This window comes from Rattus norvegicus, chromosome 9 (assembly GCF_021556685.1).
Source record: "Rattus norvegicus strain SHRSP/BbbUtx chromosome 9, alternate assembly SHRSP_T2T, whole genome shotgun sequence".
Taxonomy (NCBI): Eukaryota; Metazoa; Chordata; class Mammalia; order Rodentia; family Muridae; genus Rattus; species Rattus norvegicus.
The window spans coordinates 61444319-61462917 of NC_141542.1; the positions used below are offsets into that span (position 1 = coordinate 61444319).

An 18599-nucleotide genomic window follows, 5' to 3' on the forward strand; every position below is an offset into this window, starting at 1 on the left:
ACTGATGTGAGTGGGTTTTATCTAATTAGAGGAGAAACTTGAGTGGTAGGACTAAATGCATGTACTAGCATGCCTGGCCCCCAGCTAGTTCTTCAATTGCATTTTCAAGGTAACTGTCATAATAATGACCCATTTAAAATCTGTTGTCCCTTCCATGTTCAGGCAAGCATGTTAGACCCAAATAAGAATCATCTTTGTAGTCAAGATGCTCAAGGTCTGAGGAGTAAGGGAGTCTACAGGCAACTACTCTGAAGTGTGGTGACTACACAGTAGGAAGTCAGAGGTGTTATGCTCCTGACGTGAGCTAGACAAAGCAGAGTGGATCCTGGCTTCCACATAAAGGGAAAAACAAATGCCAGGGCAGGAAGGACAAGCAGTGGAAGGACAGTGACAGGATTCATACTAAGTGGTAATAGATTTGACTCACAACAGAGGCGGAGGCCAGATAAAGGCAGCTTTTGCATGTTTTATTAGAACGAGGTTTGGCAGAGACTCAGTGAATAGTTATTCCAAAAGAAAAACGGCTTAAAGGAGACAGCCATTTGCATTTTAAAACAGAGTCTTACTGTCTTCCAACTTACTTAACGCAGCTCAAACTGGTCTTGAACTCATAGAATCCTCCTGTCTCATTATCTGAAGTGCTGAAATTATAGGCATGAACCTCCACAAGAGGCTGGGTTTGTTTTGGTTTTGGAGGTCCGTTTGAATCAGAGCACTTGCCAGAATCAAGGACCTAGATTCTCCTATTTCTATTCACAGATAATAACTGTAACAAAACAGAATCTTAAAATAAAGCCAGTTTTATTATAAAAACTTTAAAATGTGATGTAAAAGACAGTCATGGGAACACTGTATAAGAAGAAATACTGTGAGGAAGTAAATGGTCACAAGTAAATTTTACATTGTCCGTGAAGTTTAAAAATAATCTTTATAGTAAAGTGTCTTCAGAGCACCATCATTTGAACAGAAGATATTTTACATATCAGAGTTCATCTTTGGCCTGTAATTAGGAAGAAAAATGTTAAGAGCCCTAAAATATCTTAGGAAGCAAGAATGCTCATACCAGATAAAATCCAAGTTTCTTCTAGGTGCTCTAAATGCTCAGGACTATTTCTGGAGGAACAGAATCACCCAGGTATAAAATCACCTGCTTACACGGGAGTGAGTGATGGAGATCTTAACGTTATATCCGGAGATCTGTGTCACCATTACACCCTGTGTTATGGGTGGGTATGTGTGACGGAATGGAGTGGACAGGAAACAAGATCTGCCATTCTCACTCTCACTCCAGTGCTTAGTGGGAGACACTGATTTGGTACCCACTCTCTCGAAACCATGAAGGGATATAAGGGAAATGGAACTGCCCCGTATTAGAAGCCACAAGTATATTTATTCCACTTCTTATTGGCTCTTGCGACTTCATGAGTCTTACATCACAGAAAGGGATTAGCAGAGATGCTGTACCCTTTATGGCTATGGTAGACCATTTCTCAAAACAGACAAACCTACGAACAACCAAAATTCCTATTTACCGACTGTCCAGGTGTACAAAGTCTAACCAAGCAACCCACATTTTAACTAGCATTCAGAATTCCTTCATCTTTCACAGACAGGCTGGTTCTTTCACACCAGTAGAGCCAGAAAGGGAGTCTTGTTACCTTTTTCCTATGGCATGTGCAAGGGAAGAGGTCATCCTCAGACTGTGGCTCTACCCTCTTCATACCCTCTCGAATTTGAGGCTCACTCACTTGTAAATTGGCATAGCCCTGTTAAACATCAATGCAAAAGCATTTCTTAAGCAGCTTTTTAAATATACTCACCAAATGAGACAAGCTGGAAATTATAAGGAAAGCATTCATTTAGTATATATGTACCTAACAGTGACCCACAGTGTCCTCCATATCCATTTTAAATGTTCAATACTGTTTGCTCTGTGAACACTGGCTACTGATTCCTAATATACCCCTCATTAGTCTACTCACGTGTATGTGTGTAATGTATATGTTGGTGTAGGAAGACCAGAGTCGGATAACATATGCCTTCCTAAGCTACTTTACATATTATTTTTAGAGGCAGGGTCTCTCTCACTGAACCTGGAGCCCACAGACTGACTAGATTGGCTGGCTACCAGCCTGAGAAATTCTCTTGTCTTTGATTCCTAGTGCTGGGATTATAGATAAATTTTGACACAAATGGATCTTCACAGGGTGCTAGGTATCCTAACTAGTCTCTTTATGCTTGTAAAGCAAGCACTTGATCCACTGAGCTATCTGCTTGGCCCTGTCTGTCTTTGTATTTTTGAGACAGGCTGTCACTACAGTTGGCCTAGTGATATGTAGATCACACTAGGACCAAACTTGTAGTAATTTGTGAGGTGTCTTACATGGGTGATAGGGACTGAATTTAGGTTTTTTGCAAGAATAGTGTGTGCTTTTAACTGGTGAGCAAATTTATATGATTAAATATTTCCTTCTGTTTTAAGTGTAAATAATATTACACGGAATCCTCCCAAGAAGGAGAATAGAACCTGTTTCTTCCTTCCCCACTAAGGCTGCACAAACTCTGAATCATTACCTTTCTTGATTATATTCTGATTCTGCAAATGGGCACTGTGCTAGGTATGGATGCTGCCCATTAGCTAAATAAATGACACAACCCACTGGATATTTAGATGTCCAGACAGTAATCCCCCTAGGCTAGTTGACTCATTTTATATAGCCCACTCTCTGTATCCCTTTACCACCTTCTAGGAAAGACCATAAAATAGACCAGTACAAATCAGAGACAGACCAACTTGGCTCTGTAACGGAGCTATGGTATTTGATATCTGTAAGTCTGAGGCAAGAATCTATTATTACTATCAAATATCTTGTTTATACATTCTTTTTTAAGGAAGAGAATATTAAATTATCGGATATGTTGTGATTACAATGTATACGTTCTTGGTCCAGGAAAATAAGTTTCAAAAAGTGGTAAGAGTTATTTGTGACAAAAGAGGAGGATTCTACTTTGTACTTTGTTTAATTAAAACTTTTTTCATAGTTTTATTGACTGCCTACAGTACCCCATTATTGCCAAGCAGTCTCCCAATGCAAGTATTAAACAGGCCCGATCCTACTTAGCGCCCAGATTAATGATCCTGGGCTTGTCCAAGGGAAGTATGACCATAGACCCCTTGAACTCTCAACCTGTCAGGACATGCCTGGGCCTTTTTCTACCCAAGTTTGGACTTGCTTTCCACACATAAAACCCCAGCCTCCAAAGAGAGGCCTAATGTCAACACTTTTCACTTGAAGATTTCAACTCTTTTTCCCCTTACAGTGCTCAGAGCTGAACCCAATACCTCATGAATGTTAGATGTGTACTCTATAGTAAGCTACATTCCCAGGTCCCAAATACTTATTACTTAGTATTTGTATCTACTTTCTATCAAAGTAGTCCATATATGTCCTCATACTAATATACTTTTGGAACATTTTATGTAAAACAGTGCTTGCCTGCAGCATGTCCACTGCCCAGCAATGTGAGGAGTGCGCTATTCGTGTGTGTGAGAATACGAACCTGGAACAGCTTGAAGTAATAACAGAATATATCATCACCCATTAGATTGTTTCTTGCAAACTCTTGTCCTGCTTTTGCTATCTTCTTTGCCTATAGGAATTTAAAAATCAGACAAACAAAACACCCTTTAATGGAACTTTTTTTTTTGTCTTGCAGATGTACATAGACCTTAAGACTACACAGTGAGATGACCCAGAAAACATAGCCTCGAGATATGTTTTGCCTTAGGTGGCAAAAGGCGCATTCCAGAGAGTGTGTCTGTTCAGCTCAGAGAGGTTTGTAAGATTTGAAAGTACAAGTTGGCGTGTGGGATGTCTTAGAGATAAGCCTCCCTCGGAAAAGACGGTTGGATCCAAGCAAAGTAGCAACAATTAGTCAAGTACAGAGTATGAAGCCTTGCACGCTCTCCATTTAGTTTTCAGCATACATTTAGTTGAGCCTTACTTGTAATATTCCTCATTTTATTCTATAGTAGTTACTGACACCTACTGCCAGATAGGCACTGCTTACGCCCATGACCAACCTTACTGAAAGAGAAAACACAAACAAGCCCAGAGTTTGGCAGAGTGGTCAGCCAATCTAAAATGCTGTTATGTTCATCTCAAGAGGAAGTACATGCTACTCTCAGTCAGGCAGCATCCCATGTATAGGTAAATGCTGAATCCGAACATCGCGGTGTCCAGGCATGTTTCCAACACTTCCGTAATACAGGGGCATGAGCGGGAGCAAGCTTCCTGAAAACTGAACTTACCTCCGCATCGTGGTCTCTCGCCCACTTGAGTTTTTCCAGCAGATCACTTAGGTTGCTTTTCACTGGAATGTAGTGTTTCCAGGGCTGCAGTTCATTGTAAAAATGCTCGTAGTAGATGGAGTCCTGCTTCAGGACGACACTATCGCCTACCAGGAGATAGGGCAACCGGTATGCTGCCACAGTGCCGTCAACATTTATCTGATACTTGTGCTGCAAAATAGAGTATAAGAGGGAATTTACCAAATTCCCATTTCTACTCACTTTTCTTCCTCTTTCTATGAACCATTTTGCCATCCTCAGACTGACTTTCCCTCTCCACTAAAATTAAATAAGTTCTCTTATTATACACTGTGTTGACCTAGAGCTAAAAGTTCATTTGATATGGCCCCCACGTTTCCCAAACACAGCTACATATCTAATGCTGAAGCCGCTAGCAAACTAATGATGTGGATGTCCTAAGGATACAACATAAAGAAAGGTGGCACTGTAGCTGTTAGGTGCTCTGCTTCTTTGTTGATTTACACATGCAGCTATCGCAGCACATTCTGTACCATGTCAATAGTGTTTTTAAAATACAACATGGCTATACATATTTCTTAAAGGAATGAAGTTTTGGGGTAAGAGCATCTATGAGTAATACTATGGAAATCAGTAACCCTAGATGTAGAAAATTCAACATGCAAGAAGAGGCCAAGTGATGAAATACTGCCTTTCGGGCTAGGAGATGGCTCAGGCAGTAAACTGCTTGCCATGAAAGCACAAGGGCCTGAGTTTGGATGCCCAGAACCTTTTCACAAAAGCTAGGTGTGATGGCATGTGCTTGTCATTCCAGTGCTGGGGAAGGGGAGATGGGTGGGTCCTTGGAGCTTGAAGGCCAGTCAGTCTAGTTTAACTGACACACTCGGGGTCAAGTGAGAGACTCTGTAAAAGCCAAGGTGTATGACTCCTGCAGAATGACACCCAAGGCTCTTCTGACCTTTAAACACACAGGCTCGCACATAAGTATGTACCTATGAGCACACCATCCATCCCTTCTGAGAAGCAATGCCTCATCACGTCTTTTGTTACACTTAAAAGGCATCAGCATGGTGAACTAATAGCACCCTTAAGGTCTATCTACTGCCATAGAACCTATGAAATAGTGCATCAGCAGCCACAGAGCAGAGGGGCTCACTAATTTCTTATTTCCTCCCACTTTTTTGTTGACCTAAAGAACTTCAGAAACCTCGCTGGGGGTGGGAGAGTGGGGTGGCACTGGTTGAAAAGTTGTGAGAAAGAGGATAACTTCCGGGGGAAACATGAGGAATCCACACCAAGGTGCAGAAAATCGTTCGTCATGCCCAGAATGCCCGGGCCGAGCATTTGGATGTGTTTCAAGTCATTCTTCGGCAGAATGCCTGAGAAGAGACACCTGTTTCGTATCTTGTTATGATGCTATGATTTAGGGGAGAAGTACTATTAAAGTGATTATGTATACTCACTAATAAAAACAGGATTTGAGCAAACACACATTTGTCTTAAGGGTTAGCCGGAAAAAAAATATAGCTTTTCCAGGTTCTGAATTCCCATCGTGTCTATTCAATATCAGTGCTGTGTGGTGAATCCAGATTCAGACCAAATCAAACCTCAGTACTTATTGTGTTTTGTGACACCTTCCCATTCTCCGTGACTTACAGACTGTAGTTTCCTTTCCCCAAAGTGCATAAATTGGAAAGCAGAAAGGTATGTCCATAGATGATGTCATACCTTGAAGAAATCAAAAAATGAAATGTGTTTCACAATGGGCCCATACAGGCTCTCATCGTGTTTAAAGAAGAAGAAATTCGTGAAAGCGGCATCGATGAGCTCTGGATGTTTTCTGCTAAGCTTTACCAGCTCTAGTCTTTCTTTGCGGCTGTCTCGGCCCCTCCAGACAGCTGTGGAATTCTTACTTTCCCAGGGAGGCCCTGTGTTAGCTTGCACCGACATCATATCCAGACTTACTCTGGAAGACAGAAAACAGAACATGTCTTCCTCCAAAACTATCAATTCATGAAAGCAGATAGAAAAGAACTCACCAAAGAGAGCAAACCAAGGCTCGGGGTCAACCCTGACCATCTCTCACCGGCCCATGGTTTCTAGAACAGAGTCAGTCAGGTCATACGTAGGCATCACGATATCCCTGGACTCTGTGGAGCCACACCAGGAAAAGATCGGCTGAATGTTGGAGGTGGATTTCTTTTTCTCCAAAGGCCAGTCTCCCAAATTAACAAAAAATTCCACTTCTGGCATCCTCACCTAGAGGTGGGGATAAAAAGAGCTTATTCACAGTCTTTGCGTTGCACGCAATCATGTATTTATCAGTTAACTAGCATTTGGAACTAAGTATGGTGGTGCTTATCTGTAATCCTAGGCTGTGGGGCTCAGGCAGGATTGTTATGAGAGGAATGCTGCTGCTCTAAATTGGCTAGATAAGGCTGGACTGGGCCGCATAGTTCGGGGCCAGTGTGGGCAATATGCTGCCTCAAAATATGAAAAAATGGGGATATGTGAGACTATGCAGATATGATATATATGATATACATATATGAAAAGGTCACAATGAAACCCATCATTCAGTATGGTGATTTCACAAAATTAGTCAGTGCACAAAAAAAGGCCAATCTTTCCAACTTTAGGCAATGACAATCACTTCAGGTTAAATGGCCAGAAACCTTTCAGAATATGGCATTCGTACAAGTACCTTATACGCTTTCTGTGGTGTCCAAGTTGGCCATCAGACTTACTACAAAACCAAGAAACTGGCAAAGATAATTTCTATTGTTCTAATATTGCCAAGAATCTAACAAAATCATAGAGAGAGTGGAGAGAGAAGAGGGTGGAGAGAGGGAGAGAGGAAGTGTTGCTGAGAAATACAGCACTTGGGGCTTTAGCCCTGGGTTCTTGTTAATGAGGCAGAGGCATTTTCTTTCCATGTGTACCACTGCTATAGACTTATTTTCCCTCCATAATAATAATAATAATATATATATATATATATATATATATATATATATATATATATATATGTATCTGCCTAAGTCCTAAACCCCAATATCTTAGAGTTACCTTATTCAGAAACGAGTCATTGCTGATGTAACTCATTAAGATGAGACCACACAAGTATGTGGGATGGGGTTGTCAATCCGATATGATTGGCATCTTTGGGAAGGGAGAAGGGAGGACAGGAGGAGACCCAGAGACGCAGATTCTTGAGGGCAGACAACCATGTGACAAGAGGCAGAGATTAGACTGACAAAACTCTGAACAAAGGAGCACCAGGAATAGAGGACAAGCAGCCAGAGAGAGGCAGGAAAGAATGCTGCCAGAATCTTAGCAGTGTGACCCTTTCAACACTTTGATTTTGGATCAGTGGCCCCCAGAACCATCCTCTGCTTTTTAGGGTACTATATATAGCAGCCCTTAATATCTAATGCATACATTAGGAAAAAATAAACTTTAAGATAGCAATATAGAAGGCACCAGAATAGAACACTTTATATTGATGTTAATATTTTGAAAAATTGAACCCAGATCGGCATTTCTATCACAATGCAGAGAAGATAAACTAACCTTTCTAGTCAACGACAGTAGTATTGCATCCATGAAAATCCTAAAGCCAACATGCTCACCGTGAGTCTTGATGTAAACCTAGGAGAAAACTTGACATTTATTGCACTGTGGAAAGGGACTGGCAGGCACAGTTAAAAAAAAAAAAAGGTGCTCTTACTCTCTCTTCCTCCCCTCCTACCCCCTCTTGCTCTTTTTTTCTTCAATGCTCTTGCCCCTTCCCCACCCCCGCTCCACGTGCCCATGGCTGGCTGCCTTCACACACTTCTACTCTTCTCTCATTAAACCTCTCCACATGGAGAAAACAAAATGTATATAGAATGATGTTTAACAAAAGTAGCCAGATGTAATCAAAAGGTCAAGACACTGTGGAGTCCAGAAAAGAAGCAAACCTCAATCATACTGTACCTTATTGTCCTTTAAGGTATAGTGACATAGGCTTTGCCTCTGTCCAAATCGTTTTGGGATTTCTGCTGCAATCTTTTCAGGATCAACAGTAGGGAAATGTGACAGATCTTTCTGAATCTGAGTGATAGTTTCTGGACAGTTCATCTCCCGTAGCCAGGCTGCACTGTCTTCCAGAGGGCAGTCACAGTTCTCGTGGTAAACTGGTCCTATTTACAGACAGACAGCAGCATAGCACACCGGTGAGCATTTCACGTAACGACTGAATGATAATATAGAAATGTTCCGTGAACTATCAACTTTCTATCTGGCCAGGCCCTCACAGCTCTTCTTCCTATATTTTTCTATTCTGGCCTACTTTGCACAGGTGCAAATCAAGTCAATGGGTGGTGTACATGTTCTATGAAGATTTAATTCATTTGTCCTTATATTTCACATAATGATCATGGGGCTGGAGAAATGGCTAAGCGGTTAAGAGTACTTGTTGCTCCAGCAGAGGACTATTCCCAGGACCTATAATGACCCATAACTTCAGGCATAGAGGACCCGATAGCCTCTGTGATACCTGACATGTGTGGACATGCCCTTGTTACAGGCACACATATGTATTTATAAATAATTTTTTATTTCTAAATCTTAGAAAGAATAACAAAATATTGGCAAAAAATTGAGGAATCTATATGTCCTGAAGGATAAAAGTGATATGAATTACTATTTTACTGGCTTATTACAAAAACAACTTCTTTGGGTGTCTATGGGCTAGAGAGATGGCTTAGCTATTAAAGGCTTGGCTCATAATCAAAAATATAAAGTACTTTTCTCAATGGACAAACCATTGCCAGTACAGCAGAAAAAACCCAAAGGACTCCAACCTTCTTCCTCCCTTCCTTTCTTTTTCTTTTTTTTAGGAAAACAAATATAAAGTAAAGGTAAGCCTATAAACTTGTCATCTCATTAATATCAAAATGAATTAATTATACATTTATAAAAATAATGCCAGCATAACATAAGAATTGAAACTGGAAGTGTATTATTCCTTTCTGATATTTTCAGATTCCAACCTGATCCAGTCAATAGATGACAATGGAATATATTTAAATGCTTCGTTGGCTGGACTATACCAAGGAGTCCCAGTAGCATGTAAAATAATTTATACAGTTAGAAAAAACTCTGTAATTTTCTTGTGGTCCTATCTCCCCATAGAAAGGGAAAAATGTTGTCTTTTAATCACAAAGTTCTCTTCTTATCCCTATGGGAGAAAACAGCAGAGAATGTTTTTGTAATAGTGGGATGCCAATGACTACCAAACCAATGGTTAATCCCTTTTTCTGCTTCAAGCCATCTGGCTGGTCTGGAACTTACAACATAGATAAGGCTGGCCTCAAACTTGTAGAGGTAACTTGCTTCTCACCCTCCTCAGGGCACTGGGATTAAAGGTATGTGCCACCATGCCTGGCAATCTTAGTGATGAGTAGAAGACACTTAATCAGATCATTCCTTCACGAATCACCTAAGACTACATATTTAACTTGATTATTCAGACAGGTGTTATAGTCAGTCTTGAACTGCAATATGGGTGCTGGGAACCAAACCCAGGTCCTTTGGAACAGCAGCCAGTGTTCTTAAGCATTGAGCCATCCTTTTGGCCCTATAAATTCTTTTTTAATCCTAAGATTTGCACAAACATGCACACAAAATAAATAAAAAGTCAGAAGTAGTGCAACATGAAGGTGGTAATAATGAATAAATAAGTATGACTTTTTGGAGACTTTGTCTCAATTTCATATCAAAAATATCAATTATTTTATACATACATGTATATGTTATATGCTATTGTAAGCGGTGTTCCAAACGGTTTATAAAACTTTGTTGTAAATTATGGATTAAAAACATCTCTAATGGCCAAACATGCATTAGTATCCATTATGTGTATATGCATATGCTCGTGCACACATGAATGCAGGTGCCTGTGTAATACAGATATCCTCCTCCCTGAAGCTGGAGCTCCAAGTGGCTCTGAGCCTCCTGATGTGGGGGATGGATCCGAACCCTGGTCCTGCGCATGAGCAGCGTGTGCTTCTCACTGCTGAGCCGTCTCTCTAGCTTTCTGACTTGATTATTCTCACTGAAGTGTCCTCAAAGAGCAATTTCTCTAGTAATGTTTCCTGGTCTTCAATGAATTACAATCACCATGTAAGTAATCAATATCTCTCTTTTGCCAGGTTGCCTAATTTAGTTTTCAATTAGAAAAACATCTAGTGTTTTCATTTAGTGAAAAAAGTTTTAAGTTTTTTGATGGAATTCTTATTGATGGAATGACACGCATTTTTGTGTATAAATCCTATCGTAAAATTTTGTTTCAAAATACCTCTTAAAATATAAGGAGACTTGGCGACATGTTGCCCATGGTGTTTAACCTCTATCTTCAGATTTCTGTAGCTTGCATACATTCTATATCTCACTATAAAGGACCCATCCTTTCGATCTAAAACCTGGACACCAACTCTAGTGAACTGCTCATCAGGTGCTGAGATTTGAACCTGGAACACCTTTTCTCCTGGAGAAGATGTAAACCTGTTATGGAAAACAGTGAGAGATGAGGGTTATTTTAAGAATAAATGCACACTATTTATTCTCTTTAATCTGTAAAGCTTGGACATTCTATTATATCTTTCTTTTAAGATATTCTTGCTTTGTCAAATACAGAGGCGAATGCTAGCAGCAAACCACTGAACTGAGAACTGGACTCCCAATGGAAGAATTAGAGAAAGGATTGAAAGAGCTGAAGGGGCTTACAACCCCATAAGAACAACAATACCAACCAACCAGAGCTTCTAGGGACTAAACCACTACCCAAAGGCTATACATGGACTGACCCATGGCTCCAACTGCATAGGTAGCAGAGAATAGTTTTGTTGGGGAACCAATGGAAGGGGAAGCCCTTGGTCCTGCTGATGTTGGACCCCAATGTAGGGGAATGTGTGTGTGGGGTTTGGGAAGGGGTGGTGGATGGGGAGGGGAACACCCTTATAGAAGAAGGGGAGGGGGTGGGATAGGGGGCTTATGTCCGAGAAACTGGGAATAACATTTGAAATGTAAATAAATATCCAATAATAATTAAAAAAAAAGAGATATTCTTGCTTGCTTCACTCTTAGGGTTTTAGTACCAGAACCAATATGATGGAACAAAGATAAAAATGAAGATAATGATAACATAAAATACTTTCATAAGACAGTTGCCAGGAGATAACATTTAAGACTAGCAATCTATTTAGCATACACAACAGAGCAATATTTCTATTAATTCACGATCAACACTTGTGGCCATTTGTCATTTGTTAAATGTTTACTTCAAGGATGATCTTATTTGAAAAAATTGTTCTTAGTGGCTCAAAAGAAAATTCAGTATTTGTGGAGCTGGGGAGATAGGTGAATGGTTAGGAACATTTACTGTTATGTAAAAGACTTAGTTTAGTTCCTAGTACCCACTGTCCTTAAGGCTCATAGCTATCTGCAGTTTCAGCTCAAGGAGATCCAGTGCCCTCTTCTGGCTTCCTCCAGCACCTGGACGTGAGTATATACCCGAACCCACATCATGTAATTAAAATATTATTACTAATAAAAGTCTAACAAATATACCAGTACTCTAAATTATGCTTAGTTATGGGGAAGATCAAAATAACTGGTCTATCATGTTAGCAGCACAAGTGTTTTGGACTGAGTATTCCTTCATTTGGGATGTGTTTAGTTTCTAGTGTTTAGTTCTCCCAGTTGTACTATTTTTCTTAAAACAGCTTGTGGGAAAGCATTTAAAAATAAGAGATCTGTTTAGTCTCGAGTCCTATCTAAACAGCCAAGAACAGAGCTGTTATTATAGCAATATTACTTATACTATACTGATACATATTTCAGAATTATTCCTAAAGTCACAGAGAAAAGTTGATTTGGAAGAAAAATAACCAGATGTAGACAGCACTCAAAAATTCTAGAATGTAAATTGCCGGCAGAAAAGACGAGTGGGGCATGTAATAAGATGAAGTACAAAACCAAAATAAACAATAGGAACAAAACCCCCTTCAGTTACTTTAAACCGCGATCCCAAATAGTTGAGGAGTCATTTCTCCACTTACTGTTCCCCTGAGGTATCCACCGCCCGAATGTAGAAATAGCGGGCAGGAAGGACCACGTGTGCTTTTAGCCCGGGTCCCCATATTTCGCTCTTCTCTGGGCTCAGCCTCCTCTCTCCACGGGTCTGGGCAAGTGCTGGCACAGTCCCCAGAAAAAGGCAGGAAAGCAGCGAAATGCTGAACATTTACAAGACCGAGTCTGGGAAGATCCACGATAAATGCAAATGTGCTAAGTGGACCGAGCTAGCCTGGGTAGGTAGTTGTACGGTGGTCAGTCCTAGCAGCAGTCGAGGTCCCTAAAGTGTCGCTTGATGTGCGAGGTCCGCGAGTGGGACTACGCTGTGCTCAGGAATGTTACAATCCGAGCATGTCCAGGAGAAGGATGCCACTCGTTCTGCTGAACCGGGTAAGAACCGCAGGCTCCTTTCTCCGGACAATGACAAACTGGAGTTACTCTTGCCACTAGAGCATCACTTTGGGAACGAATCCGTCGCAGGTTCTAGCCAAGGTGAGAGGAAAAGGATTGGCCTGCGCTGTGACCAGTCTTAGTAAGGTCTTCTGCTAGTGGATGAGTGGGTTAGAGTGGACACGCGTCCTGGGCCCTCAGCTTCCTGGGATTTGTAGTTCACCATAGGACTAGCGGAAATCCTGCCAGGAGTCCAGCCCCAACTCCTTTCCTTTCCTTCTTTCCTTTCCTTTTCCTTTTCCTCCCTCCCTCCTTCCTTTCCTCCTTCCCTCGCTCCCTCCCTTCCCACTTTCTTTTTTCAACTTTGGAGCACGGCTTTCTGGCAACCCTTAAATACAACAGTTGTGCAACGCAACTGGCAATTCTGGAGTCACAGCTAAGATTTCCCAAATTATATTTTGTCCACGGTATCCACCGCAAATGGCAGGTACATATTAAACGCTGAAAGGGAGGCAGGTGTTATCAGTAATATCCAATCACCCGGCGTCAAGGTCCTGGTGCTATTCTTGTGATCTAAATGGGACGAAAGATTCTGGGCCTTGGGTAGGAGACTTGATGCAGATCCGGTGTTGCCTTCCAGCACCAGAGTTCCGGGACCCAACAGGAACAGAGGTATTCCCCAGCCGAGGGCCGAGCCCAGGCACAGCCGTGCGCTCCGCCTCTCCGCAGCGCCGTCACTGCTTTGTTGCAGGACAACCCCCATCCCCACCCCCACCCCCGCCGCTCCCCTGGAAGCATTTGGGTCGAGCTGAGTCTCTACGGAGAGGTGTAAGGGATAGAAATCACCGGAACAAAGCTCGTCTTGGGGGTGCATCCGTGGGTATCCCTGTACTCTCTTCAGGAGCGGGTCTCCACGCTGCGCTAGCGGGTCCCAGGCACCCGGCCTGCAGTAGCCATCCTCTCTCTGCACTCTCGCTTCTGGGCCAGCGAGGTCAAGAGGAGTCGCAGGCTCTGTCCTCCCTCCACGGGGTAAGGGGCGTGGAAAACACAGATCCCCAGTGGCTCCGTGAGCTAAAGTCGGCCTGGTTGTGAGCCAAGGCAAGGGGGTTCCTTTTTGTCCCCCGCTATTGTCATTATTGGTGGTATCAGCTCATTCATAGCATCCTCCCCTCCCAGCTCTCGTGCAGTTACTGCCTGCATGCCACCAGCCTCTCCAGCTCTTAGCGCGTAGGAAGCGGCCCCCTACAGGCCTGCGCGCTCCCCCTCCTGGCAAACCTTTTCTTCCGGCTGGGAGTGAGGGAGCAGGCCGGGAGGAGGTTAGTAGGCTTTCGGTCTGGCCTTGGCCTGTGGGGACTGGGGCACCTGTCTCTGTGTTGGCCAACGCGGGACAGGAGTGGGAGAGTGGGAACCTGGCACAGTAGCACTGCTGCAGTTGCACTCGCGACGCCCCTGCTCTTCCGGTTCTCCGCCTGCACCGTTGTCACCTTCAGGTGGCTTCCGAGTCTCAAAGAGGGGGCAGTGGGAAGAAGTCTCCTGGCTCCTTAGAGCCTGAACTCCAAGAGGGCACCATGTGCTGCATGAATCCTGTACTTGCAGGTAGGCTTCCCAGGTTAGGTCTGATGGTCTAGGCTAGGCTGATGGAAAAGCGGGGGCCCAGCTGCTGTCTTAGCGGTTCTCATCAATCCTCTTCAAAACATTTTTTCCGTGTCCCAGTTGCTTTCTGTACAGAATATTGATTATACTTTTTGTGATATGTGGAAGGCTTTACCGAGATTTTATAAGATGCCTAGTTCTCTACTGAATGTGATACTTTAGCATGTAGACACGAAAGGCACATAAACTGAAAAGAATATAATTCAGGCGATCGATATCAGCTTTGCAAATAGTATGTTTATTTGACAGAACTATTCATTCCAAAGACCTTCACAAGTCATTTCTCTAGTGCTATTCTGGAATCTTGGGGTTCATATCGCTTATGAGATACTGTGAATAAACTGAAATCGAGTGGTACTTCTGCAGTTATTCTCATTACCAAGTCTTAATACGTTAAACAAAATGAGGGAAACAATTTCAATAATGCCTGAGGCACCTAAAATATTTTTTTGGACCTGGATTCTACAAAGGCTAGGCCTGGGGATACAATTGACAGGAAATGAAGTTCATTTTCATTACCAATTAACTGCAAAAGGTGGAGATGTAGATCAGTCAAAGAAGTAAAATACTAGCATGGGTTCTGGGTTATTCTTTTTCATTTTTTCTGTGAATATCTTCTGATATTTTATAATTTTCCTACAATATCCTTTACTTGTGTCACCAAACCTATAAATATATGTATTTTCAGAGATATTCACATAAAACAGTGGTTTAAATGAGGAAATGTTGATACCTTTCATTTTTCAGTGACAACTATGTAAAATATATCTTCAGGTAGATGGCAGGTTTGTTTTTTTTTTTTAAGATAAAATGAGAACAAAGAAATTATTCTTGTTCTGTGACCATTGCTTAAAGCAAACAAACCAAAACCAGAAGGTTGTATGTTTTATTAATCAAGTGCTTTACTCTTAACAGCGTTATCTAGCAAGTTCAGTCATAGTTTTCATTCATAAATGAAGCTGTTTCCCTTGACTATTCTATTTATTTAGCTTTGGTTATTTGAGTCAGGGTCTTGCCCAGTGTGTGCTACTGGCTGGGTCAGAAGTAGCTGTGCAGTTTAGTCTAGAGTCAGTCTTGCAACAGCCCTCTTATTTCTGCCTCTTGAGTTCTGGGATTGCAGAAATGGTCTACCACATTCTATTTTGACCATACTTTATTTTCTTTCTGTATGTTCCAAATGAGCATAAAATCCTCAAACTGATGCATTGTACTGGTCCCATAGTCAAATTGTTTTCAAGGTGAGAAAGGCAGTGATGGCATGCGATCTGCAAAGGGTAGGGCGTAGGGTGCCTGGGATGTACGAAATCAAGCTTTCCCACTGCCCCAGCTGACCATCTGTTATCCTTCTACATTGTGTCTGTTATCCATGTACACCCAATCACAGACACAATGCCCCTCTTCCACACAGCTTTTAAAGAAGAACATGAGCATCACAGACAGGAAATAGGAAATGGAGAATTCGAGAAACCCAGTGCTCAGAGCAGAGCAGTGTGGTCTGCAAAACTCATGCATTGTACGTCCCTTTGTGTCTTCTTCCACCGTCACCATCAAACCTCAGAATGAGGGAAAGGAGAAAGCTCAGGCACTGTCTGTAGACACACTGAGATGTTTTTACCGAAGAATATTCTAAAGGAAAGCACTGCGGGTGCCACTTTGGGCGATGATGTTCTTGTGTCCTGTAAGCCATTGCTAACCGAAGAGGAGAAAACAGCAGACGTGAAGTCGTGAGAAGGCGCATCTCATAAGGCGAGCTCAGATGGGAGTCCCCAGGAGTGGTCTCTTAGATTCCATTATGGTGAAAGGGCCTTTACCCCTTTCATTCAGGAGATGCTGGAGATTCCCGTTTATCATCACATCTGTCTGTTAGAGACTCACACATAGGCTTGTGCCATTTACTATGTGATGGTTACTAAAAAAATCATAACCTGTGATTCTTTTCACGACTAATGTTTAAAGTAAGCAAATGACCCCCATGGATGGGCTCAATTTCTCGTGCACTGTGTGGTCACTGGAATCTGGAATGGCCAATCTTGCCCTGCGTTAGGTTTCCTGCGATGTTGTGCCTCACCAAGGACTTGCTCCTTTGTAAGGCTTGAATTTCTCTGAATGGCCTCCTATTCAACTTTACTATTTCCTTCTTCAGAGGAATCAGGTCAGACTTGGAGCCCAGTTTTCCCTGAGACTGATCAGAAGTCAGTGGCAGTAAGTTTAAGGCGTAAATTTTATTTGTTGGGCATGACCATTATCATGATGCATGTTTTATCCCTGCATACATTTTTTCTTCTGGTCAGTGTCAGTACCGTACTTTAGGGAATATTATTTAGTCTTAATTCACATGCTATGGTGGTTTGAGTATGCCTAACCCAGGGAGTGGCACTATTTGGAGGTGTGGCCTTGTAGGAGTAGGTGTGTCACTGTGGGCGTGGAATACTTTACGCAGGGCTGAATGGGCCATCCTAGTAGGAATATGGACGATGTTGGTGAGGGTGATTTGAACTGTGGAAGCCTGGCTCTAGACGTTTCCGAGAAGAATTTTAATATGTGGCCAAGAGACTATTTGTGTGATGTTTTGATGAAGAATGTGGCTGCTTTTTGTACTTGTCTGAAGAGTCTATCTGAGGCTAAGGTGAAGAGATTTGGATTAATTCCTTTGTTAAAGGAAGTCTTAAAACAGTCTGATATAAACTCTGTTGTGTGATTACTAAACTTCTCTCTTATGAAAAGTGTTTTAATGAAAAGAAGCAAGCTGAGAAAGGAAAAAAATTATAAAATATATGGTTCAAGTATTAAAGGGGCATGTGAAATGGAACTGAATCCTGTGTTCAAGGGTATTAAATTGAATTAAAGGGGCAAGATTCCACCCAGCTAAATTCAGGTCCAAGCTTGGTAGTATACAAGCCTTTAATCTCAGGAGGTGAGGCAAGCAGATCTTTGAGCTTAAGGCCAGTTTAGGACAGAGCAGGTTCCAGGTGAAGGAAATCCTAAGTGCAGTCATGGTGGTAACACCTTTAATCCCAGGAGACAGAGCCATGTAGTTCTCTGAGTTCAAGGTCAATCTTAAGAGCAAATTCCAGGACATAATGAAGTGAGGGAGTTGGAAAACAAAGCTGGTAATAGGATATGGGGGAAAGGAGGGCAGGGCATATTCCAATCCCAGCATGAAGCAGATCTCAGCAGCTTTGGCCACATGGCTCTGGCTTTAGAGTCCAGAATAGAAGGGGCTAGAGGGACAATTGATGCTGGTTAGCTGGAGCTAAGAAATTAGTAGTGATTAAGAAGAGACCAGCATCACTGAGGTGTAATCTGGTGTTTTCTGAGAGCACAAAGAAGCTATATTCCCAGAAATAGCCAATGCTGTACCTCGTGATGCAGCTAAACTTGGTAATGTTGTAGAATCACCCAGGTGGTACTGGTTTTGAAGGTAAGAAGGAGTCATGGAGAACAGATGAGGCTGGGCACTGTGAGAGGCCATGGTTAAACATCGGTGGAGGTGCAGCATTAGTTGTAGTTGATGGCCTAGGACTGAAGGGGTCATGCAAGAAGTTGAGGCTTGGCACCATGAAGGGAGCCTAGAGAGGTTATTGGTGAAGCCTAAGGAGATGTCAGTACCATATGATGGTCACCAAGAACAGCAGCAGCACTGGAGTGGAATCAACCAGAGCCTAGAGTGCTCCAGAGGACAGAGCCCTTTGAAGGAGTCCAGAAGATCATGTGTGGATCCCAGACATTGGAACAAGAAGCTGTAATGTTGAAGTGGCCTTGGAGACCCTGAGATGTTAGAGATGCTAGAGCTGTGGAAAACCTGCAGAGGAAACCTGCTAGCAGGGAGTGGAACCAGCCCGGGAAGACAAAACTTCGTTGCAGTCAGTAAAGATGAAAAGGGAGTAGAGGTCTGAAGACAGTTTTGGCATAAGATATGGAGATACAGAGTTTGGAGTTTGCCCAGCTGGTTTCCTGTCCTGATTTGGGGACTAAGTTAAGTGATTGGATGAATCTCAGAAGAGACTTTAACCTTTGGACTTTTAATATTGTTGAGACTGCTATAGACTATGAGGACTTTGGAAGTTGGAGTAAGTGTATTTTTTTAGTTATGGCCCATAGACTTTAG

The 18599-nt window shown here is 42.3% G+C and overlaps 2 protein-coding genes across 25 annotated transcripts in view; one reads left to right on the top strand and one right to left on the bottom strand.

The window, feature by feature from the left end:
- Positions 1–782: 782 nt before the first annotated feature.
- Positions 783–12887, bottom strand: Poglut2 (protein O-glucosyltransferase 2). Its single transcript, NM_001277228.1, is given in 10 exon segments — positions 783–1000; positions 1659–1766; positions 3562–3651; positions 4313–4522; positions 6059–6296; positions 6417–6589; positions 7904–7981; positions 8309–8514; positions 10674–10879; positions 12436–12887. Coding segments are annotated over 10 exon segments (1509 nt in total). The 5' UTR covers positions 12618–12887; the 3' UTR covers positions 783–982.
- Positions 12888–13062: 175 nt separating this feature from the next.
- The window catches only part of Bivm (basic, immunoglobulin-like variable motif containing), a 36287-nt gene continuing 30750 nt past the window's right edge, over positions 13063–18599 (top strand). For 9 of the 24 annotated variants that reach the window (XR_015628371.1, XM_087564371.1, XM_087564375.1 and 6 more), the window contains exon 1: positions 13639–13867. The gene's annotated coding sequence lies outside the window, so the exon portion shown is untranslated. Of the gene's footprint in view, positions 13326–13638; positions 14435–18599 lie in introns of those variants that run through there. The other 15 variants (XM_087564370.1, XM_087564374.1, XM_087564376.1 and 12 more) reach the window with 5 other exon arrangements.